Raw genomic sequence first — 25,579 nt, 5'->3', positions numbered from 1 at the left:
CCTATTCAGGTCAAGGAGCTACCCCTCCCCAGTACTCAATGTAGATCTCTCTATTCAACCCAGGTCTGACTCAGCCTGCCTTGCCCCTCTAAGCCCAGACAGCCAATACACATAACAGCAGAGCACACTGGAAGGCGTAGGCAAGAAAATACCTACTTTCTAAAAGTGGTATTTTCAAACACAGAATATTAAAACCAACTTCGCCAAAAGATGTATTTTATCATTCTGAGTTCAGGCATACTAAACTTGAATTTCTACTGTGTTTCCTGAGTCAGTTAGGAATATAAGATATAATAGCCAAACTGCCCATTCTAGCCTATGGAGAACAGGTAGCCTTGCAGTAGTGAAAAACGAAATGGGCGGTAATTCACTGCCAGGACATGCTGCACATATCAAGCCTTGTCCTACCTTAAACACACAATACACCTTACCATAAGGGCGACTGATATGATGCCAAGGGAAGGTTCAGGGGATGGGAATTGTGGGCACTTCACAGCCAAGATCGCAGTTCTGGACTGCACAAAGACACTGTAGTGGCAGGTCTGAGGTAAACTTTACAAGCTGCTTCTGTGGGTGGCGCAAACCAGCGCTTCAGGCCCACCAGCAGCATTTGGTTTACCAGCCCTGGGGACACACACAGGCCACATTACTAGGGACTAACAGGTAAACTAAATAAGGCAATCAGGGATATACCAATTCACAGTCATATTTACACAGGGAGAATTATCCTGTGCTGCTCTAAAACAAACCTCCAAACCATCACTATATATTGTAGGAACTATCACACTTTACTCGTCGGTGGGGCCCATAACACCGCGGGTCATTCATTCACACAAATCACCCTGCTCCCAAGATCATTGAAAACCAGAGGATGAGCTGCTGGAATAGCTGAGTGTCCTACTTCATCTATTTAATCTACATTCTATATATTATATACATCTGCAGTTTATTAGATCTTACCATGGTTTTAATTCTCGAGGAAACATTAAGGGACCCCACTGTTTGGTCAAAGGATCAGCTAGTTAAAGTTAACTAATGAACAACAAGACCAGCATAATTCTCCATTTATTTTTCTTGTATTAAATATTTCAATCTCTCCTAGCATGACCTTATTTTATTAAACCTTTATTTCAAATTCAATTAAACATTTTATTAATCCACCTAACGAAAGAGAAATTTAGACTCAAACAGCTTACATTTATTATCAGAATAGTTCAGAAAAATAAGTCAAAGACATATTACCAATCTTCTCGGCAACGAACATCAGGGTTAAAGCAGAAGAGTTCCCAAAAACAGGCTCTCTATTCTTTCTCGATGTTCACCTCCCATCAGAACTCCGTCCCCATCAAAAAGTTAAAAGTCAGGAAAATTTCAAAGTCTTTGCACCAAGGAAAAATCAATCAATCCAAAAGCATGTCGTGGTGCGGAATGTAATTCAAAAGCACTGGTTTTTTTCTCTTTCAAACAACCTCTTTTATACCCTTTTCCCTAACTATCTAACTAAAATTTGAAACTTTTAGGGTAGGCATTCAATTCTCATTGGTCCATTCAAGGGGTGGATGAGGATAACCTTATCTCCTCATTGTCCATATTTTTGCTTAGTCATTGCTCCAAACACAAAAAGATTCCGATTGTTCGTTATTACGTTCTTTCACCCTTGTCCTTTAACTTGTCACTTCTATGTTCTTTCCCAGGCTCATGACACAGACATCTTAACCTGGCACCATTCTGCTCTTCAGACCACGCTGACCTTGACACCAGCCGCACAGGCACAGGCTGCTTGCACATCTCTCGAGCACAATCGCGCATGCATAGAAAGATATTCTTTTGGAGTCTCTCAAACCCTCCATGTTGTAGTAGGCGGTATGGGCCATAACGGGGAGTATCATAGAAACAAACACAATTAAACATTAGATTTTGAAGAAAAACCCTTCTGTTTACCTCCCCCCCCATTCTATGTTCACCCTGTTAGTGGTTACCTAGCTTTCAAGCCACAATTATGCATTGTTTTCTTAGCATTCTCCATAATTTCTGCCACAATTATACATTTAGAAAGGATACATGCTTAGCTTTTCATTAGATTGTAGCATTTCTGCATTATATTAGTAAGACAATTTCACATTGTTAATGGATTACGGTTTGCAACACAAGTGTAAAGTATCCCACGTGTATTTGTGTGTGTGCTTTCTATTCTACGTTGGTTAATTTTAAAACCACACGATTAATACATATTACAGTTATGGGAAGGCGACTTCACGAAGGGTATACAAACATTTTTGTTTTCACCCATGCTCCATCAAGACATATGCACTTTAGCACTGATCAGCAGTAGTAAAGTGCCCAGAGTCATAAAACCAACAACAACAGGTCAGAAAAAATACAAGAAGCAGGCAAAACGTTTAGGGATGACCCTGCATGAAGGACCATTTCCAACTCAATGCCTTGAAAGTTCCTGTGACAAGCAACCATTTAAAACTGCCTTAAGTGGCAAAATAGTGCTGCTCCAGCCCTTCAACTAAGGACAGCAGCAGTCAGCCTAAAACTGTTGCAGAAACGGTGTATTAATTTAGCAGCCTCAGTGCTCACTGAGTGTGATACGGCCATGGCATTATCCATTTCATGGATTATTCAATTTGTGTTGCTGTTTGAAAATGCTTTTATAAACTTGTCAATGTTTCCACAAGCAGAGAAAGACATCTTTGGCTGTAGCAAGTGGAGTGTTTATTTATAGAAAGGAAGTCTAGAGAGGGGGAGTGAAGCAAGGAAAGAATTCATAATAGTACCAGGAACTTCATGATGTTGCTGTCGTTTTCCAGAAGTCATTTAAAGGACAGCTCTTTCTCTTTCGTGCACTGCCAAGTACATCTAACACAGCACCTCCGGGAGAAAAGGCGAGGTCAAGCCCTAAAAGGCTTTTAAGAAATCGTGTTGCAGAATACAGCTGCGGGGTGCTGGGAAGATCCAGTTCACAGGGCATGCTGTGTTGGGCTGCAGATAGCTACACGTTCTCAGCCGCCAGACACGAACGTGATTGAACTCCCTCTGACAGCATTTGTGTATGCACGGCTGGCGGGCGGCATTGGCATATTTCTCAAAGCTTACGACCTAATCGACTCTTTTCAGTAAACCACATACGGAGACCGGGTCTGTAAAAAGACACATGTAAAGAAGCCCCTCCCCCCCACCCACCCCAAACCCGGAATCAGCTTGTCAGATAATATACAGTAGAATTGTGCAGCTGTTAAGCCTCAACAAATAACCGCATTTGGACGGTCATTTTTCCTGCATTAGTTTCATATTGGGCAGTTCACCATCATCGCACTATTGAACTATATACCTGTGCACTGTTCACTAGGATGCCTGGCTACATCCACACACCATGGTCCCGTCCACATGCGCAATATGCCTCTGTTCTGTAGTTTTTGTAACAAATTAATTTGTAGTTTTTGTATTGAAGTTCATCACTTTTCACAAAGAATAAATCTTATACTATACTCAAAAAAAGAAAAGAGAATACAAAATGCAATGTTTTATTCGGAATGAATATTTACACAAAACAAAGCAGCGACTCGATTGGAAAATGCTTTAATACATAATGCAATAACAACATTCACAAACGATTTATTATAACATAAGATATGTAAAGCGTGGTGTTTAGTCAGACGAATGCAGGCGTCGGTCAATACAATATTATGTCCCAGAACCAATTGCACTTTTAAATGTTGGGCCATCAACCCGTAAGCACAATGCAATGATGTCTTATCTTGTTATATATACTCCAGTAACCGCTCCCCTCCAGCTTTGTCTTCACCTACCGCATTTCCAAAACCTTTTACAAGAATCATTTGGTAGCTGTCGTCTTCTGAGTAAAGTTTCTTCTTGGAAGGAAGGCCAGTCCACACTGAACAAGTGTGCTATGCCAAGAAATATAGTCAATTTGTCTTGCGTGAAGAAACTAGAGTTTCCCATTTGTGAGGCTTTCTGCAATGTGTCGTCACATTCACTATACATGGAATGCATCACAACGGATAGTAAATGTGTGCTCATTTTTGAAGATTTACCCCAACGCATGGGTACAGATTTTGGAATAGTGCCGGATGGCGATAGAGATTTCCACATTGTGTTCATTGGAAAGGAGTTTTGTACATACATTATAATAATAATATGTATATTCCCAGTTCTGGCAGGTATTTCCGAGACGGATCTGGGAATCCTGCAGAAACCTGTGAAATATGCTGAATTTATCTTGGTGTAATTTTCCTGCACCAGGGGAAAATTCAGCAGCCCTTGCGTGTTGTCTCTTTTCTGTTTGGAGCAGTGATGTGCAGACGCTTTCTCATTTTCGCTTCCAGCTGGGTATAAAAGTAAGGTCTGATTTAAAGGGCCATCATCTCTTCTTTTATTTAAATAGCTTCCTGGCTGGGAGCCATCTGAAACCTCACACCTAGACGCAGGGCCGGACTGGCCGTAGCGGGCTCCTGGCATTTCCCCAGTGGGCTCCCAGGGTGGGGACTGGTTTTAGGCCCCTGGGGGCTGTTTTTATTACCAGGGTCCGGTAATATCGGCCCCCTCTAACAAAATTGGATAAAACCGGCCCTGGCAAACCCCCACACACTAGGGGGGGGGGGGGGGGGGGGAGGATATGGCCGCTGAGCAGTTTGCCAGGGCCGGTTTTGGTTCCAAGTCCTGCCCTGCCTAGACGCCAGTGCAAAATCCGACTCCGGTAGCATTATCACTCAGATGGGCCAGAATCTGCAGGACAATTAAGGTGCTCCACATTGAGATGGAAACAGCAAACAGCGCACTTCCAAAATAGTCCAGTTTCTATGTACATGGCAGAGCACGCTTCACCATACTCTAATTATACAAGCCTGAGACCACGCCACAAATCAGAGGTCACACTCACCCCTCAGGGATCACCAACAGTCTTCGCAAGTAGAAGAGGAATTTGGAAGCAGTACATTTTCCGATTACAAGTGGCATCCTGTTTTGACTCCGGTGTAAGGCTTGCAGAGCAACAAGTGCCAATGGCATGGGCATTAAAGGATCACCTGCACCGTGTGATGGACTTCTGCAGAGTTTCAGTGGTCTGCCTGCTCTTGCTGTAGTGGTGCTCCCAGGGCACGCAGTTTGTCTTATGCAGCATCCAGGGCATAGGGAATGTGACTGGAATAGATCACTGCACCTGCAGCAAGGTCCTACTCCGTCATGTACAGTGACACAGTGCCAACATCAGGTGAGGTTTCCCCGGCTTCCGATCCCAGGGCTGTTATAGATTCAGGCAATGTGTTGGTAGGCCAGTGCGGCTTTGCACAGGGATGCCACCATGCTGTCTCCATAATGCGTTGTTTCTGGGTTCCTTGTTCTGAAACTTTCATGCAAGTATTTTTGTATTGTAAATCAATGTCTACTTTACGGATCGTCATCTTGTGTAATCTGCTAACTACGTTTGACTCTTAAAACTGATACTGGAGATGAGACTACAGTTTTAATCTCTAAAATGAACTCGAGTAGTTTTGTTACCTGTTAGAATCAGATTTGTTTTTTAGGAAATTTGAGACTATGTAAAACTTTTTACCTTATGTACAATGTCTATGATTAAATGAGATACCCTCGTACGCAGCAAATCTTAGGTTTTATGTGATATTCTTTATGCTATTTACCCAAATCAAAATAGTAATAAACCACTACTTCACAAGAAGGTACCTATTTCAGTCATGAGCTTTTACAGATAATGTAACACAAGGTTTCTTTGGTATTCCCTTATTCACCAGGATACAATACAATAAAAAAATGTATCTGAGACAAATATGAGGCTCATACATGTCACAACCCAATATAAATTTGGAGTTGTTTCACAAAAGTTTGATATGAAGGATATACCTACAGCTGTGGTATCACACTAATGTAACATGTGGAAATGCATGTTTCATAGTTTAATTGCTCTAAATAATGTGTGCAATTCATTGTGCATTATTCATTTTCAATCCCATGAATTTATGGAAATATATGCACATCAAACTATACATGTATGACTATATACATGCATGACTCTATATATATATATATATATATATATATATATATATATATATGCTATGTTATAACTGACATTTTCACCAAACTATAACATCACTTTAAGCTTTGATTTTTTCAGTGAGTTTTCAAGGTTTTTATTTGAATGTAAATTAAGATATTTCCCCAAATTTCATTTTTTTTAATAGAGAGTAATATTTTATTATGATAAGGAACTAGACTAACCCCTTACCACGCGGAGTCTTTGGCCGTGCATGGCATCGGCTTAACCTTCAGGCCTGGCATTCTGCACGGTACTGTGCCAAAAACCTTGTGGGGAGCCAAACCCCCACGGCGTACGCAGTCTTTTTTTCCCATTATTGTTTTGGTCCTGCGAGATTCTTGTGAGAGTCTTGTGGCAGCCAGCAAATTCGCCTGTATTCCCTGGATACTCTATTGGAAGCACAGAGGGCTGCAGGGGCTCCCAAAAGACTGTTGCAGGATCGCAATGCTCTAATAACTAGTATTGTTACTCATTTTACGACCACAGGGGGTACCTCATTGACTTCCTCTACAAGAACCAGGGCATCCCTACCCTGCTCCCTCATACCTTAATTATTTTATATTTTCAGGACACATGAGCTAGTCCCCGAGTCCTGCAATGGGGGCCGCAACATTTCTGTTTGTGTTATGGCCAGCCATTCAGAACAAGTGCTCGTGCAAGACTCATGGAATCCTCTCAATCCTACAAGAGCAAGATTGCTGATGGGGGAAAAAGGCCCTTGTGGCCAATTATATTGCTCCATTATCAGATCCTACCCTTGACTGGATTAAACAACTAACTGCTCTGAATTGCACACCTTATGTTGTAGACTCTGCCAAATCTTTAGGTGTCACCTTGGATAAACATCTAAATATGCAAGCACATATCAGCGCTACTACTAGGGGAACCAATTTCCAACTCAACACACTGAAGAAAGTCAAACCGTTCCTCCCCCCGAAGACCTTAGGCCAAAGGTACAATCCCTGATTATCCCTAGATTGGAATATGGATTGGTGATCCTCGCAAGACTTCCCAAAGCCAGCTTATCCCCACTCAGAGCTACCTTGAATACTTCAGCCAGGCTTTTATCAGAATCTAGAAAATGTAATCACATTTCACCCAACTTGTTGCAGCTAAACTGGTTATCTATTGAAGCTAGAATCTTACTCAATATTGCTTGTCTGACTCATAAACCCATACACCAAAATACCCCATACTACCTAGCAAATAAACTTGAGCTATCGGGCTCTAGTAGGACCCTCAGAAGTACGTCCACCCTTCTCTTCAAACTGCCAAGATTGAAAAAGAAAAAATCGTACAACTGTGCATTCACCGGTCTTGCTCATAGCATCTGGAACTCCTTACCATCCGAGATCAGATCAAATCCTTCCACTACTTCCTTTAAAAAACTGGTCAAAAGACTACTAATGAACAAACTTTAATCGCACTGATCTTGTTCGGGTGTTTTGTTAATAACCAAATTCTTGACGTTCTCTCACTGATGTTCTATATGTTTTTACCTTCTTTTTGCATTTTTTGTCCCAGTCCTTGATAGCTCATTTAACTGCATCATTTGATGATTTTTGCTTGATCCCCTTAATATTCCTTGATGTTCAACGCACATCTTGGTTCCTTCTATTGTATGATGTTTAACTCTGAGCACTATATGGTGCCTCTGATTCACCCTACTTGTTACTCTTGAATGTTTTACCACAGTTTGTACTCTGACTTACCTCCTTTATGTTTTGTATTTTGGCTGAAGACTACTCTGTACAACGCTCTGATACCCATTTGGGTCTTGTTTGCCTCTGTATAACTTTTCAAATAAATACATAAATTATTTGAGGTTGCGTGTCCACAGGAATCACGTGAGACTATTGTGTACCCAAACATTCAGATATCTATAAATGTGAACATTAATTTTTGATAAACCTATCAACATATTTACACCAATTCACAAAAAGGACACTTCCTGGGAAAGGACCTAGCCAAATTTGGTGTAATTCCGTACAGCCATTTCAGCTGTAGCACTGTCTAAAATTTCCTATGGAAATTGCGTTTTGGGACTTCTGATTTTTCTTGGCCACTGCTTGAAGAATAACCCCAAAACATTTCAGGACAAGCTGCTGTGGATGAAAAAGTTTTTGCTGTTAAAATTAGGTTAGGGTTTCCATTGAAAGCCATTTTTAAATTTTTATTTTTAGGAACAAAGGCACTGTTTGACAAATCTGCATAGAACTCCCCCCGCCCCCAAAAAGGACATTAACTATACGTTCTTAATGGCAAGTGCTGTGCCAATGTGGGTGGGGGTCCCTAGAGTGACATTTCCATGGAAACTCCCATTTGATACTTTGCTCCTCGATACAGAAAAAATATCTAAACAGATTTACCCCAAACATGGCATGCATGTAGAATTTTCTTCAATGACATGCCTCTCCTTGGTTTGGTATGCATCCAGTCAGTATTTTAAAAGAAATTTATATTGTAAAAGCTGTCATACCTAAGTATAAAGAGGTTACATTTCAGCCATAACTTCATGGATCCTCTGCAGATTCATGAATTCAGTTCAAAGATTAAATGCACACTATTTAAAGAGGGAGCCTTTTCTATAATTGAAGGCTAGCAAATACTCCAAGCTCTGATTGGCTAGACATCACAGAGAAATTTCTGTAGGGCCACCATTACACAGTACATCGCGCAGAGCACTGTGTGTGGAAAAAAAAGGACGTAAGGTGGACCTCCACTGACAACCCAGACCTGTGTGAGGAGCCCAAAGGAACCCCTGGCAATACATTTTATTTCATGAATCCTATGCAAGTTTCACAACTCCTCGGACCATCCTGAAGGGTCCAAGATTCAGGAATCCAGCACAGACTTTGAGGAACCCTGAAAAAAGCAATGGATAAAAGACTTTGCCAATGGCCACACTTGGACCTGTGAGTTGTGCGTAGGCCCTGGCTGAAGTTGAGTCCATGCTGTGAGCCCTGAATGTGCCCAGTGAAGACGGGGCACAGAGGGAGTTGGCCACTCGTGACTCTAGGGCGCCGTTGGTCACCCCTGCAGCAGACAGCCAAAACGCTTCGCACTATGGGGCTGACTGTATGGTACAACTTAGACACCTGGCTGTCTGTGGCCACCCCTCACTATTTCAAAGTTCTTATGAATAGGGGTTCTGCCTCCTGCGAAGCATACCTTATACACAGGTTAAAATTAATCCAAATGCTAACTACCAACACACAAATTCTTGGTGGGAGATCATATCCTTCGAAACTATCCAACGTGTTTTCTGGCACAAAGAAGTAATTTTTACAGCTTGTCTGCACTCCTCCCATCTGCCAAACTTACATGCAGACTTTATTACATACTTAAGCACTAAACTTGCTATTCCATTCTGCATTTGACATTGTTCCATTCCAGCATGACTACTTGATGTACCACTCATGGACAACATTTAGCAGGAAATGGCAGATGGGAACATGGAGTAAATTAAATTAGACATATATGGCACTATTCACAAAAGTAAGTTACACTTCTGAGTAATTTACTCTTTTGAATAACTTTACTACTTTCACAAAATTGAGTATAACTTTAAAAAAAATGTAGAGTTACATGTATCCATCTCCTGAAAATATGGGTGGAGTACTACTAAAAAACAGTGATAAGTTTAGCATCACGTATGGCCAAACTCTTATAGTTCAACAAGCCCCAATGGAGGCATAAAAATTAGAAAATATTATACAAAATAATGGTGCCAGGGGCTTAAATATAAATAATGGCAATTTAAATTAAAATAATTTAAATAGTTCTATATAAATACATATAATTTATTGTACAAAGCTACATATACAACATTACATATTTTTAATTTAAATATAAAATATTTGAATAAACATTTTCACAATTAAATATTAATGCAATAATATTTTTTTTACATATAAGTGAATTTAATGAATTCTATACTTCACTTTCAATACGTTTAAATGCACAATACAATTGTATTTGTTTACTTTAGGTGTTAAAGTATTTTTAATGTAATCTTGAAAAGATATGTTGCTCTTATTTTTAATATATTTTAAATAATTCATTTGTTAATTCAAAATGTAGTTAATAGTGGAATAGCATTTATTCTTTAGTTCTATATTTAAAATAAAAATATAAAATTAATATTTAACATTATTTTGCCCTATTTTTTTTAAAGTAGGCTTTGCAGACTCCCAGGGTTTCTCAGACCAGAGGTTACGAACCACTGCCCTATGGTAAAGCAGAGGACATTGTTCTCTATACTTTACCAGACAGAGATCTCTGCCCCGACTGTGGAGTCTCCCATGGGAATGTATATGGGAAATTAAAAAATGTATTACATTTGAAAAAAATATTTTGAAACATTCATGTGAATTAATTGTATATATTTATTTAAAATGTAGAACTAAATAGAACAAATGCAGCAGCACTATTAATTTAATTATAATGAACTGAATAAAATATTAGAAGTTTAAATTAAAAAATACATTCACACACATTTTTTATATCATGCATTAATAATTAAGCAATGTTATGTATACAATGTATTAAAAGCAATATATTCATATTCTGATAACATTTGTTTTTACATTACTTTTTAAATGATCTTACTGACCTTGTCAGTAAATTGCTCCCCTCACCACACAGCTCTGCCTGGTAGCTGTTGCCCACTGACCCTTCCAGGTCCTTAATTTGATGTCCTGATCCGTGGTGATTCAGTGGGGAGCATCTCTTTTTTCACCTTCCTTTTTATCTATCTATTGCTTTTCTAGAACTATTGCTTTTTTAACTTTCTCTTATTTCTCCTCTTTTTATGCCTTTTTTCTCTTTTTGTGCCTTTGACGCTGCTCGTCCCCCATGGCCCGCCCACCTCCAGCACAGGTTTCCCGCTTCCTGCCTGCCAGCTGCCTAGCCCTCCCGAACACTACTTAATGGCAGCCACTTTGTGGCCATTCTGAAGTTGTGCCAAAGACAAGACCATCAGTGCCTGCACCGCGACTAGTTCCATGGACTCTAGTCCTCAGACATCCACAGCTACGACTCCAGCACAGCTCCACACCATAAAACACAGGACGTTCCACTGCATGCCACTTTGCATCACCAAAGAACACCCAAGGCCCATTCACCTGCTGCGCATGTGGCTGCACCTTCGCCTGCCTCCGCACACTCAATTCACGAACAGCATGACCCTCAAGACCTGCACCTTACCACCCAAGATGCATCCTTCTCAATGCCCGCTCCCTCAAAAGACGTGCCATGGAGATCTGGGAATTGCTTGACTCAGCCACAGACATCACAATGGCCATCCAAAATGGCTACAAAATAATTCACAAGGATGGAGCCAACCGACCGGGAGGAGGCATCTCCATCGTACACAAAAACACCCTCAGCCTCACAACCAACTCCAAAGGCAACTCACCCAACTTTGAGCACCTCCACTTCCATATCCTCATGAACATGAATACCACCCTGTGTGGAACCCTCATCTACAGAGCTCATGGACCCTGCCCTACCTTCAGCTAAGCCATAGGCGACTTCATCGCTCATCTTGCTCTCACCTCAATGGACTACATCCTCCTCGGCAACCTCGATTTCCACCTGGACACCCTCAAGGACCACAACACCCCATCTCTATTGAAGAACCTCGCCACCAGCTGACTCACACAACTGGTCACAAAGCCAACCCACTCAGTAGGACACATGCTTGACCTCATCTTCTCCACAAGCAACAACGTCTCCATCAGCCACACCTCAAAGCCACAGTGGACTGACCACTACTGCGTCCACTTCTCCTTCACCAAACCCACCGTATACCACCACACCCTCCACGATCCACTCGGAAGCTGGAACAAGGTCCCTCAAGAACAGCTCACCACCTCCCTCAGCAAAACCTTACCACTGACATGCACAGATGCCAACACCGCAGCACACAACCTCCACAGCTGTATCTCTGACTGCGGCAACACAGTGGCTCCCATCAGGAAACCATCAGGCAAGCAGCTCTCCAAGAAAGGCAGCTTGTTCTCCCCTGCCCTCTTTCAGAAAGCTTGAGAAAAATGGAGGAGCAGCAAGATTGTGGCAGACCCCACAGCCTTCAAAACCACCATCACCACACACCACCACCTCATCAGAACAACAAAGAACACATCAACGCCAACGCACACAACAGCAAAGACCTCTTTGCTGTGGTCAAGGAATCGCTCTGCTCTCCTTCCCAGCCAAAGTCATTGAGAAAGCCATCAATGCCCAACTCTCCGAGTTCATCAAAACGAGCCACATCCTGAACCTCTACCAATTGGGCTTCAGAAGCAACCACAGCACTGAGACCTACAGATGACATCTGTACGCTCATCGACCTAGGCAAAACTGCTGCCCTCAACTTCCTGAACCTCTCAGCCACCTTCAACACTGTCTCCCACCACATCCTTTTCGCAATGCCGGGATCCGTGACAAAGTTTTAGAATAGATCCGCTGCTTACTCACTAGCTGAATTCAGAGTCAGATTTCCACGGTTCAACTCAGAACCCACAGAGATCAGCTGCAGAATTCCTCAGGGATTCTCCCTGAGCCCCACCATCTTCAACATCTACATGGCCTGCTTGAAGCCAAAGACTGAGCATAGTCTCCTACGCTGACCACACCCAATGATTCACTCCCTCACAGCCGAACCCACAGTCACCAAGAGCAACTTCCACCATGGAATGAAGGCAGTCACCACCTGGATGAAGGACAGCTTCCTCAAGCTAAACTCAGACAAGACCGAAGTCCTTATGCTAGGCTCCACCCCCTTTGCCTGGGACGACTCCTGGTTACCCACAGTGCTCAGAACCCCCCCACACCCACAGACCATGCACAAAACCTCTGCATCATCTTGGACTCCTTGCTCCCAATGAACTGCCAAATCAACACTGTTTCATTCTCCTACTTCCACACAACCACCAGCTTCATAAGATGAGTGGAGTCACACAGAGCCCAGGAAAATGGTCACCCATGCACCCGTCAGCAGCAGACTCAACTACATCAATGCACTCTACGCCTGCACCACCCAGAAACTCCAAATTAAACTACATAACATCCAGACGCCTCCACCAGAATCATCCTGATCATCCCATGCCGCAGCCTTATCACAGGCACCTTTAGAGACCTGCACTGACTACCTATCAACAAGAGAATCACCTTCAAGCTCCTCACACATGCCTACAAAGCCCTCCACAACTCTGGACCTGCTTACCTCAACCACTGCCTCCCCTTCTACCCTTCCACTAGACATCTCTGCTCTGCTCAACTAGCCCTGGCCACCTCCCCACAGATCGGTAAGACCACAGCTGGAGGAGGATTCTTCACCTACCTCGCTGCAAAGACCTGGAACTTACAACCTCTGCGCCTCAGCAAAATCACCATCACTTCCTCAATTCAGGGCATACCTCAAGACCTGGCTCTTTGATTTAACCGCAGATACCCCCACACCCACACTCAGCACCTCCAGATGCTTAGAGGTATAATTTTTTGTGGGTGGGTTGACGTTTCTCCCTAAACCACTTCCTGCTACTCCCTACCAGGCCTTGGCGTAGTTCGCAGAGTTTTACTATGGGAAACTCTGCAAAGTTACGCGAGTGGCGGAGAGCAGTGTGAACTGCAGTTTGTGTTGGTTTTCCTGCTGCTCGGATAGAAATTCTACCTGAGCAGGAGCTCGCGCTTGGGAATTTACCATTCGCGAACTTATCATTCGCGATCTCGAGTGGGAAACAAAATTCTGCTGCACTACGCACAAACTTAGCAATTGGAGCTGAGTTCACCGCCCAGGGCTACTCCCTACACCCCTCATTACTCCTCCTTAATCCACTCCCCTTTATTCATAAGTATTACCTGTTTAACACCCACTCCCCTGTTCCCTCTCAGATTAATTACTAAAACAAATACTTACACATTTAGGGTGGAGCTCTCTGCAGTTATAAGCGTAGGAGAGGTGGAGATGTAAACTGCATGTAAATTTGTGAATAGTATTTTGTAGTACAAATTGTTCTACAAAATGTTTGTGAGTACCTTTCATACTGTTTACCAGTTCTTCAGGATGCAGTGCTCCTATTATTCATCTGGTTAAGAATAACACAGATCAGCTCTCTAGGATGCCGAGGATAACAGCAAATTCCAGTACGGAACGAGAAGCTTGTCACATAATGCACAGCGTCTGTGTTACTTCTCCCTCTCTTTCCCTGCTGTTTAACTGATGGATGCTGCATCATAAAATTTCCCTATTCAGTGTTGACGTTGTTGTTTTGATTTCAGGAATTAGTTTAGCAATTCTGGCTCTTGAGTAGTTGATTAACATTACCAAGCTATTTTTTTATATATCTGTCACTAACAAATTGCTGCAAATTCCATTGGCTCTAGGTTATGTGTTTGATTTTGCACCATATTATATCCACTGTGCAAAATAATGAGGAATAGGGTGTGCACACGAGTTTTTGTTTTACTAGCATTTGTACATTGGTTTGCACAGTCTAGTGATAATTTGAAAGCAAACATGATTTGGTTGATGCTCAAATGAATGCAAGCAGCAAACGCTGTGCATATTGTCTTTGTACCCAATTTTACTACTTATGCCAAGCCTAAATGACCACATAAGCCATCAATCGTTATCTCTCAACACTACATATTTCCCCACCCCCCTCTTTCCCTCTCTTATGCTTTCTTTCTCCTCTGCCTCTCATTCATTTACCCTTGTTCACATTATGCCTAATCACAATAATGTGCTGTAAACAAATACCAGTGCACATCCCTTTTAGTCACTTTTATCCAATAGGCATCCAGCCACGACAATCCAATATTTTCAATATACTTTCTGTTCCCAAATTTATATGCACAATGTTCGTTGGTATTCAATATTCTTTTTATTGATTTCTTTCTTTTCAAACTTACACTATATAAACTCATAACAAGGGGAATATTTGTCTATGATGTGCTAATCGTATTAAGCAAATCCGCCATCTGTTCTTTATTGTCACAATAATGTGTTGTGCTTGGGAGTTTGTTTGCAATTACTCTATGTCCTTAAAATATATAAAACTTCTCGAAATGTCTGAGAGATTTGTGTGTGTTTGATTGAATGCTCATATATCAAACAACCATCAGAGATTGGAGGAATTCATTACATCACTTGAACATTTTTTTTATTCAGGCCTACTTGAATAGACCGAATAGGAAAAAAAGTAAATATTCAATGACCGGCTGTTTATTTCTATTTATTAAGAACCCAACACAGAAAAGAACCCATCGCTGGTATTCTATTGAACAGTTATTTTGTGACATTGGCATCTGGTAGTGCTCTTTGTTATTAGTAGTCCTGACACATACGTTTTCTTATTACACATACAGTTTTATCTCACATGGAAGACACTTTTTGTGGTAAATAATCCAAAGCAAAGAACTCATTTTAGCTATTTACTTTGCAGAGAAAGGTTTATTTAAACATTAACAAAGAGAGATTTATAACTGAAGCCACAATTGAGAAAGGCATGTTTTCAAACATCCATGCACTGTGTGCTAGGAAACATACGGTGCCTGGCACATGTTGCATGGATGTTTGGGGGGGGCACCACATGTGCCTGCCTGGCCCCCATGGCAGAGGCCTGTGGGGACTCTGCTAGGTGCCCGCCAAAGTCCTTTTCCATTTGCCTTTACATTGCAGAAGGACTGCCATGTAAAGGCAGAGGGAAAAGGGACATTGTAATCCTTATGGCGGTGCCTCGGCAAGCACCGCCCCTATTGTATGAATTATGCTCCGACCGACGCTCCGATGGGCTCCTTGAGCCAATTGGAGTTGTTGGCCGGTCCCTCTGCCCGCTGCGCTCTGACCAACTGCATCATTATACTTCGGTCAGCCTGCCGCCTTTGATGTCGGATGGACTGCCACTGACAGCCTGTAAGTGGCGATCCACCCGACATCATAATGATGTTGGGCTCTAATTGTTCAAATGGTCTAACAAACATGAAATTGCCTAAAGTTGTTAATTTTTGGCTCACTTCTCCTTATATTGCAGAAACACATAAAAGGCTTGGCTTTTAATACTTTGGTTTTTTTAAGGTGACAGAAGAGCAATGATAACTGATATATAAGTGCACCTATTTATAATTTGATGTTTTTCTTATGTTATATCATTAAGGGGAAAGGCCTGTACTCATTTCTACGACGTGTTTAAGTCACCAGATGTATCTTGCAAAATCTACATTTAAGTACCTCCCACAAACATCTAAGCGAAAATACCTGATTTTAGTGCATAAATTGTATTGTAAAATATGGTATTTTATTGTACCCTCAGGTAGCCTATCGGCTTTTTGAAGATATGAGACTTTTTAAAACATTTAACATTCCAGTGAGGGAATTCATGAACTACTTTCATGCACTGGAGAACGGCTACAGAGACATACCTTGTAAGTAATATCAATTATTAAATTAAGTGTTTTGATACAGATAATAAAGTCACACACAATAGCATTTGACACTTCATAGTCAAATATATTGTAAACTATATAGAAATGTGTCTTTGTTCTTTTGCTTTTAGCCACTCTCACATTTTCACTGTATGAATTATTTACAGAGCTTATTTAACCATATACGAATGATCCTCTGATCTTCAGCCCTTACCTACTTCTGCCAGTTGTATTGCTACTAGGGTGAAACTTCTTTATTCTCTCACTACAGTTCCTAGCGAAATGTTTACTCCATTGAATCCTCTAGACAATGACAAACTGTTTGCCAAAGGGTAGTTTGTAGGTTACTAGAACAATATGCAAATACTGCGGAAATTGAGAAGGCTTGCTCCAGGCACAGGCATTGATTTAAGTGTCTTTTTAATACTAAAAAGTGATATTTAAATATACTCCATTGTTATTTTGACAAATAAAAAAGCAAAACTTCCATCTGATTAAAGATAGTAGGTTTGCGTCTCCGAAAAACAATTCCGAGTTTTAACACCACCAGTGTTTGATAATTTTCTTCTTGAATTTAATGCACTTTTGACTCTGAGCAATGAAATGTTGTCAAGTTTAAAAAAAATGTTTTCCATGAATGTCAGTACTTTAAAATCTTGGGCAAATTTTGTTAAACAACATATAATAACCTGAATATGAACGAGGTGGAATAGCATATATTTTGGAGTGTTAAATGGACATTTCTAAAACTCTATTAGAATTTTTCAAAGAATGAATATGTTGGCTAAACATTAAGAAGTATTATACACTTAAAAAAGAGAAGTGTGTGCATTTTGGCTCTTTTGTGAATAAAACTCGATTAGGCTTCATTATTACAACTTTGGGGCCATGTAGGTACACTAGATCTGCTGAAAGAGGAGAACAAATTTATTCGAAGGGTTGTAGGACTCCCCCCTAGTACGCCCCTTGTCCCCCTTAGGCTGGACCTGGGGTTACGACCGCTAGATGAAGAACTGGCTTTTCGCCCTCTGGCTTATTGCCGCAGGCTGTGGGTAACCCCAGAATTGACCACCTCAGACAGTGATTACAGGAGGTGCTTGCCTTGCCCAATGCGTGGAAAATTAAGTGGATTAAATTTGTCAAATCCGAACTGGAGAGTCTGGGACTTTCGAAGATGTGGTCCGATCCTCTGGTTACTTGTCCACTTATCCCCAAAAAGGAATTAGCTAAGGCATATCACGACAGTAAACTAATTGAACTTTTTAACCACCAAAAAGCTGGTTCATTGACTGATTCGTTCATATGCTTTAAGGACACTTACAACTTCGAACCAACTCTAGATAAATTGGACCCTCCTTTGCTCAGGAAACTATATCTGCAGTGGAGACACGGGTCTCTCCCCATTCGAACACTCACAAGCAAATGGAGTGAACAATCAACCAGTATCTGCCTAGCATGTAGAACATCTGATGAATCTGAACTTCACATTCTCTTTTTCTGTCCGGCTTACCGAGAGGCCCGCAAGAAATGGATAGTTCCCCTATGCAGAAATCTGGGATTTGTGGAGTGTTTGGTTGCTCATAGAGTACTGAAATCCAATCTGACTGATCACATTGTGTTTGCAGTGGCCAAATACCTGGGTGCTATCTGGTGTCTGAGAAGGAAATACATTAGGGCTGGCAACTGACCCTAATGCACCAAGGACTTGATAGTGTAATAAGGAACTCTGTTTTTAACGACAATGTTGATTCTATACTGTATACATTTCCATTTTTTAAAACAAAGTTTTTAAATGAATGTTCTAAACGTCTTTTATGGTAAAAATTTTACCGAAATAAAGATTTTTTTTTAATTGAATTTGAATTATTCTTTCTTACAAATTATTTTGACGTAATATTGTTATACTTTGGATTTTGTCCACACAGAAAGTTCTGTGATATTTATAAGTTTTTTTCTGAATTAATTCTATGTGATCGCATATTTCAAGGACTTTTAGAAAGTTGGCATTTTCCATTTCTCAGCCATTTGGTGCCGGCAGCTTCTCTCCGGGTCTCATGGCTGGGTGTGGTTGGCAGTGGGCTTTATGTAGTCCTCCTAGGTGTGCCTGGATGGGCCATCACTGGGTGGATGGGAGCTAGGGGCTGGGTACAGCCCCACTTATTCTTGAATAGACTGTGCCCTACCTCTACACAAAGGGCTGCATACCCCATGTAGTTTGTCTAGAGCCAGGGCCAGGGAGGCAGGGCACTGGTGCACTTCAAAGCCATGTCTCCAGAAGCTTTCTCCCCACTTTAAAGGCACATCTGGGTATAAATAATGAACCTCAGACATGAACCATTCAGTACACTTCACTACCTATGGATACTCTGCCAGGAAGAAGGACGGCTGTGCTGTTGAAATGACTGCCACACTGCTGGACTGCTGCTATGAATTATTGCTGCCTGCTGCCTACTTGCCTGGGTGAGAAGGACAAGACCCGCATCTCTTAAACCCAGAACTCCAGAGTGAATCCAAGGGCTAGTTGGCTGGCCTCCTAATCTGAAGCAACAGGGATACAACAGGCTTCCAACAACCATGAACATGGACTTTGCCATCTATGGATCTACCCTGCCAAGTCGTGCCAGTCTTAGACCTAAGTAAGCCTAATGTGCTTGAATCCCCTCTGCTGCATGGCACACCCCAAGGAGAAACCACGCATCACTGCTGCTGTGTGGCATGGACCCATTGCAAAGACACACATGGCATCGCAGCTCATCAGAACTGCCACTGCGCAAAGCATCCATGGCGCTCACATCACTCATTGACGACAGTCTCTACGGCGATGACAGACTCCACATTGCTGCCCCTCGGAACATACGCATCAGCCCGACTGTGCGACGCATCCTTGATTCTGAACTCCGCATCGCAAGCCCTCATTGACAGGATCTTTGATGATGAGGCAGGCCCTCTCACCTCAGCCTCACCTCACCACATCTCGGAACTTAGGCATTGCTTCAGCTGCTCCATGCATCTTCGACACAGGTCTTCGCAATGGTCCACTAACCAGTATCTAAGGAACTTTGTTCTGTAGGCCCAGCAGGGTCCCATTAGCTGAACTGTGCTCCATAAAATCGGCTTGAACTTGTAACTTTCTCCCAGTCCAGCACGACCATATATCCACAGTTGGAGTTTTGGAGTTTTTGCTACTATTTTCACTAACATCTTTAAATTTGCACATAGTCGGCTCTACTGATTGTTACTGTTTGGAGTGTTGCACAAATATTTTATTCATTGCCTCCGAATTAAGCCTAACTGCTCGGGCCAAGCTACCAGAGTGTTGAGCACTGGTTAATTTAGGGTTAGCTTGTGCCTCACCCTGACAAGGATTGTGGTGGCTGCTTGACCAGGGCTCACACCCTAGTCCACAAGCAACCCATTTTCTTACAGTAGAGTGACATCATCTAATGGGTGTGTGTTGGTAATTAACAACTGCTCCACAAACACCTATATATGAAGTGGTTGCAATTGGAAATAGATCAGAGTTTACTAGTGCAATAAGGTCTGTATCCCAGATGAACTTGAAAATATTAAATCTGTGAACAATTACCGGAGTAAAAGGCCTTAACACTATGACACATGCACATTTTGGAGTGAAAGGCACCAACATTGTCAAACAGTGCAGAATTTTAGGACTAAACTGTTATTAGGTGCTTGCTATTCATCGCACCCTTTAATTATGAATCCTAAGGTATTGTTTTTTAACAAGTGTGAGAAATAGAATTTACTAACTCAGGGACACTTATAATTAAGGTCTTTGTGTTAAATATTGGTCTTGATTGTTAGGTAAACTTCTTTTTGAAATTTCCTAAAATTGATTTAATAGGTAGGGGTGATTTTTTTTTCCGAAAGTTTATTGTTACTTTTGGTCTTTAATCTGTGCAGATGACAGTACTAAGAGCATACCAGAGACCATCTGAATGGCACCAGTATATTGTAGTTTAAATATCATCTGATAAAATATTCTTTACTAAATATTGTTTACAAACATATTGCCCCACTGAAGTAAGGTATAGAAAATATACATCCAATGGAGCAATATTTTTGTAAAGTATATTAGGTTCACAATATTTCTGTCAATTGATTTTATGTTAATATTATTCTGACATGCCATAAAGACTTTCTGGATTCGGAAGGAGAAGAATCTTTCCACAGGCTTTCAATCATCAGACATGCACCCAGACTAATGTTCAGCATCCTTGCTCTCTCAATCATTCTGCTGCATTCAAGTTATCGTTTCTGTTATGAGTTGCACGCTTCTGTGAGGCACGCAGGATGTCAAACCTGCACTTCCTTATATTTGACCTAACACCATGAGCTCCTGGAAAGGGGTATAAACAAACCTCATAAAGAGCCCTTACCAAGATGGTAGTCTGTCTATTGGAGAATGTCTTAGTTTCCCAATCCAAGATGGTGCAGAGTCTTTCCATGTGATGTTGGTTGCTGTTTACAGCTTATAAATAGAATGGCTTTATGGGACAAGTATGCATTGCAGCGCATTTCTTGCACTGAATTTTTTTGTCAAGATTTCTGCTCCTTGCTTCTATTTTTGTTACTGATTTTGTCTTAAGTATGTTATATCTTTACATTTATGAATTCTTCTCTTGGCATGTCAGAAGGAGCTTGTCGTCTTGCTGGTATCTCCAGTGCAGTCTTCATCTTCAATCATGAATTAGGACATGAATTAGACCATTGCCTAAGGAGGTCCCTTTCCCGGTTTTTACTCCTAATTGACACCCTCTAAAGGTGACCGTTTTTAGCTATTAAATATGTTATTTTATGCCTGGTGGCACTGTGGCTTGTAGGAGGAAAGGCCTTTTCCTGAGGCAATCTAGAAGGGCACTGAACAGACCTCCTAAGCATCCAGTACTGGCGGCACAGTTTTGGAATTGTGAGTTCAAAACAAAGGAATTGTTTTATATAAACTAAATCCACAGGATTTGTTTGGTTTAGGTAAGTAAGCACTTTGCAAACCTTTGATTGAGAAGTCATGAATATTTACAAATGTTCAATAAATTAATCAGATTTGCTATTTTAAAGATTACATTTTTTTCGGTGACTTGAAACAATTGAAAAACTTCTATAGTATTGATTTGGAAAGAAAGAAAATATATTGTTGTAAACAGAGGATCCTGAGCCAAGTGTACAAAACAGGTTGGGTTTATTAAGCTTAGTTCCAAGTTGAGTTCATAAGATAAAGTAAGGTAGATGGAATAAAAACAAACCCACCAGGAGCGGACTACCTGTCGCTCAGTCTGCCTGCCTTCAACTGACACTCTACTCTCAAGCCATGCACCAAACATTCCATGAGGTCATCAGGCATTCTCAGGCTCATGTTAGTTGAGCAACAGAGAAGCCACATCTAGGGCAAAGTCACTTATAAAAAATATTTACCAGTTTCAAGTGAACATTAAATGACCAAAAATTCAGCCATCTCAGTGCTATGACTCTATCAGAGAAAAATAAGTGATTTTAACCCATTTACATACGTTTAAAGCAAAGTAGATGCATTTAAGACTGTTAGGTATACTGAAAAGCAAACCTAGCAGAAGTAAAACCATATATTGCTACATGAGTGCACTTAATGACTGTGTATGTTTATGCAGCAATAAATCCTATGCAATGGGTAGGATGTAGGCAGGTGAAAGTGTGTTTTGAATTGAGAGTTTGTGGGTATTCACAAACTCCTTTCTGACCTTTCCCACCCTAGAAATGGATAGAGGTTTGTATGTAAATTCGCTTCCTGGGTTTAAGTGAAGAACAGAACATCTCAAAAATGTCTCCAAAACTGAATTATTGTGCTTTTCAGACACCACTGTATCCTCCTCTCCTATAAACGCCTCTCATACCAACTCCATCCTCTTTCCTTAAGTTGCACTCCGTAGGCTAGAAGACACATGGCTCATCTGTTAGGAAGGAATTATTCATCACCCAATAAAAGCAACAAAAACAAATAAAAAACAATATTTTTATATGAAAAGGAGACAGTCATTATTGATGGTTTAGATCATTACTAATCATATGGAATTGTATTCAGTGCATTCTGATTGACCTAATGAGTAGTGGGTGTAAAGTGTGAGCACAAAACTGTAATATGTTTTTTATTGGGATATACATATCCGGTCCCTTCTGGCTTGAAAGGGTTACTCTCTGATATTTTTGAGTGATTATTCATCCCCCATACAGTCACCTAGTCTTCAACTAAACATATGCAAGATCTGCCTACTCTTCTCATGCAGCACATCCATAATACTCAGTAACTACTCGCCAGTCTTGAGCAGAATATGAGGAAATATAAATTTTATGGTCAAGTTGTGTTCCCTAGCGTGTACCCCACCGACTCCATGTACCAGCTTAAAGTGCATGTAACTTCCCTCCTGTGCCAGCTATGAAGACGCAAATACATTTGCGTCCAACGTTAACATGTCCTCTTTCAGACCCACCCTGAATGGGTTGAATAGTCCGTTCCTAAGTATGCTATGCCAACGTCTTTTTGTGGTATACTTTACACGTTTTTCAGCTCTGGCAAAGTAGGCCCTGAATTCTGCCATCGAGCCTTTTTCTCCTGGCTTCTGACTCTGAAAGCCTCAGCCCAGGCTGTCTCTGTACCCGTGACCTCTGACTTACTTTCTGTGCGGCTCCCGGCGCTTAGCACAGCCTGCTGCCTGCCAAGACTGACTTCAACCTTCGAATTATCTGTTCCGCTCCTCGAAAATACATTCCTGCCTACTAGTTTAAGTAAACATCCCCCCAGCTGTAGAGCGAAGGGCCCGGCCTCGCTGTCTCTGTGCAAGTAATTCATAGCCCCTGTTACCATGGAAGGCCCATGCCCCTCGCATTCTCATGTAGACACTTAGGCGCTTATACACGCACTCACAGTCAGTATAGAATAAGCTTCTGTCCCAGAGACCTTTCCGTCTAGATAATATGGTTCCCAAACATCAGATATCAGATATGATAGAAGTACGAGTTGATCTGACATGCCAGACTTCTGTCTCTTTCCGCCAGTGTAAATGTCAAGTCCCCTGCACCCTCCAGTTTTCACGTCAATCACACGTCATGCAGCTGCGCGCGCATCCAAGCCTCAGATTTCTGCTGACATTGCAACATCTCTGCTTTGTGCCACCCATTTGTGACACCCACCCATGACGTTTCTAGCACACACCTCTATGTTCACGCCTAGTTCACGCCTTCTGATTACGTATTACTAACATGTGGATGCTGTTATCTTGTCTTCTCTCAGCTGTTACGCCTACTATATTGGTTTCTATGATGTGATTTAAGTATATAAGCTATGTATTGTCAATAAAATATTGCTCTATCCCTTCCTGAACCCCTGTGGTTGCAGGAACATGATATCCAGGTCATGACCATTCCTTTTTAAGGAATAAAACCCCTAAGAACTCTAACACCACGGACTCTGCCTTTTTCTTTCCGATTGAGTTATTATTGATTAAGTACTTACCTGCATAGAAATTAAGACGGTAAATCAAATATTTACCACATTATTTTGGCGCCCGAACAGGGACCCCTCCCCCACCCCACGCGCCGGTTGGTGCGTTGCAAGCTCTGTCCCCTGCCATCAGTTAGACGGAAACTACGCGTACTGGCAGGATTTCCTGTATCTCCCTCTGGCCCACGGAGGTGACGAAGACTGCGATCAGCACCCAGACGAGGCGGTGAGGAGTGCGGAGGATCCCGACCAGAGCCTAGCCGAAAGAAGCAAGGTCCGAGGTGTCAAGAGGCCCACCAGTTTTCCAAAGTATCCACGTGTCGAGTCGAGTCCGGTCCAGTCCAGTCGAGTTTTCCGAGGCCTTCAGTTTCCGTGCTTCCCGGTGAGTACCATTGCTGGGACGTATCAAGACGGGTTTGGGTACACAAATTCGGTCTGCACTGTTTTTAGACAGTGTATCTGTACTGTTTAGCAGTACATCAGTTTTTCAAGTTTCTGCATTGTCTCTGACAGTGTATCTGTGCTGTTTAGCAGTACATCAGTATAGGGGGTAGTCATATATGTCTCAAATATCTTTCATGTGATTAATGTCGTGGTATGAGTGTGACTGTTTTTAATGTGCATTGTGTTCTTGTGTAACTAGCTGTATTAAGTAGTAAGGATTGAGCACTCAGTATTAAAGTAAACAAGATGCCGTTTTTCAATAAGTTAAAGCAGATAGGAACTAGGAAAGGGATACTAGAGGAAGAAATTCCTATCCCCCCTAGGGACACTCCAGGAAATTTTATGTACCACAAGCATGGCTTAGATGCCATATTGTACCTAGATTTATGGGCCGATTATACTAAGCATCTAGACGAGAGACACAGATGGCCTGTTACCGGAACATGGGATGCCGAGTGCATCATGAAGGTAGAGGAAGCGCTATGGAAAAAGAAAGCCAGACAGTCTCAGAAGGACGCCATAGAATTTTGGCGTAAGGAATCACATAAGCGTGCTGAAAAAGCACTCCGTAGAGAAGACAGACTTAAAGAATCAGATAAAGCCCAAGAAAACGAATTAGTTACTGAAGGGATCCGAGTAAAATCAGAACAAATAGACCGCGCACGGAACAATCTTGTAAATAGTATGTACCTCGTGGCCGAGGGTTCGCCTGAAGCCACTTCAGAAATACCGAAAAATCTGCCGCCACCATTGGTTCCAACTAAAGTAAATCATAGGACTACTAAAGACATATTTCTGAATTCCTATCTAGAGGATGTAGCACCCGCTTACACCAATCCACGTGCCCACGTCCCGCCTACTGACGGTGACGGGGGTGGCAACCCGCCTCCAGACCATATCCCGCCGTTACTGCAATCAGGTTTTCCCGTCCGACAGCCTGCCATTCCTCCTCCCCCACCACTTCCCGCACCTAAGATTGATATACCAAAACCGCTTCTACCTGATCCTACAAAAAGACAAGTCCAAGTACAGACACAGACTCCGCAGAGAGGTAATGTCCAAGCCTCCGCCTCAGGAGGTGCGATGGGGGGTCTTCGGACCCCGCCACCAACACACAGATTACACCTTAGGGATAT

The 25,579-nt window shown here is 41.8% G+C and overlaps 1 protein-coding gene across 2 annotated transcripts in view; it reads left to right on the top strand.

The window, feature by feature from the left end:
* Positions 1–25,579, top strand: part of PDE3A (phosphodiesterase 3A) — a 1,268,538-nt gene that overhangs the window by 1,040,804 nt on the left and 202,155 nt on the right. For both annotated transcript variants that reach the window (XM_086920567.1, XM_086920572.1), the window contains one exon: positions 16,399–16,510. In XM_086920567.1, the coding sequence (XP_086776693.1) occupies positions 16,399–16,510 (112 nt within the window). The remainder of the gene's footprint in view (positions 1–16,398; positions 16,511–25,579) is intronic.

This window comes from Lissotriton vulgaris, chromosome 1_1 (genome assembly GCF_964263255.1).
Source record: "Lissotriton vulgaris chromosome 1_1, aLisVul1.2, whole genome shotgun sequence".
Taxonomy (NCBI): domain Eukaryota; kingdom Metazoa; phylum Chordata; class Amphibia; order Caudata; family Salamandridae; genus Lissotriton; species Lissotriton vulgaris.
This window is presented reverse-complemented; position numbering and strand designations above follow the sequence as displayed.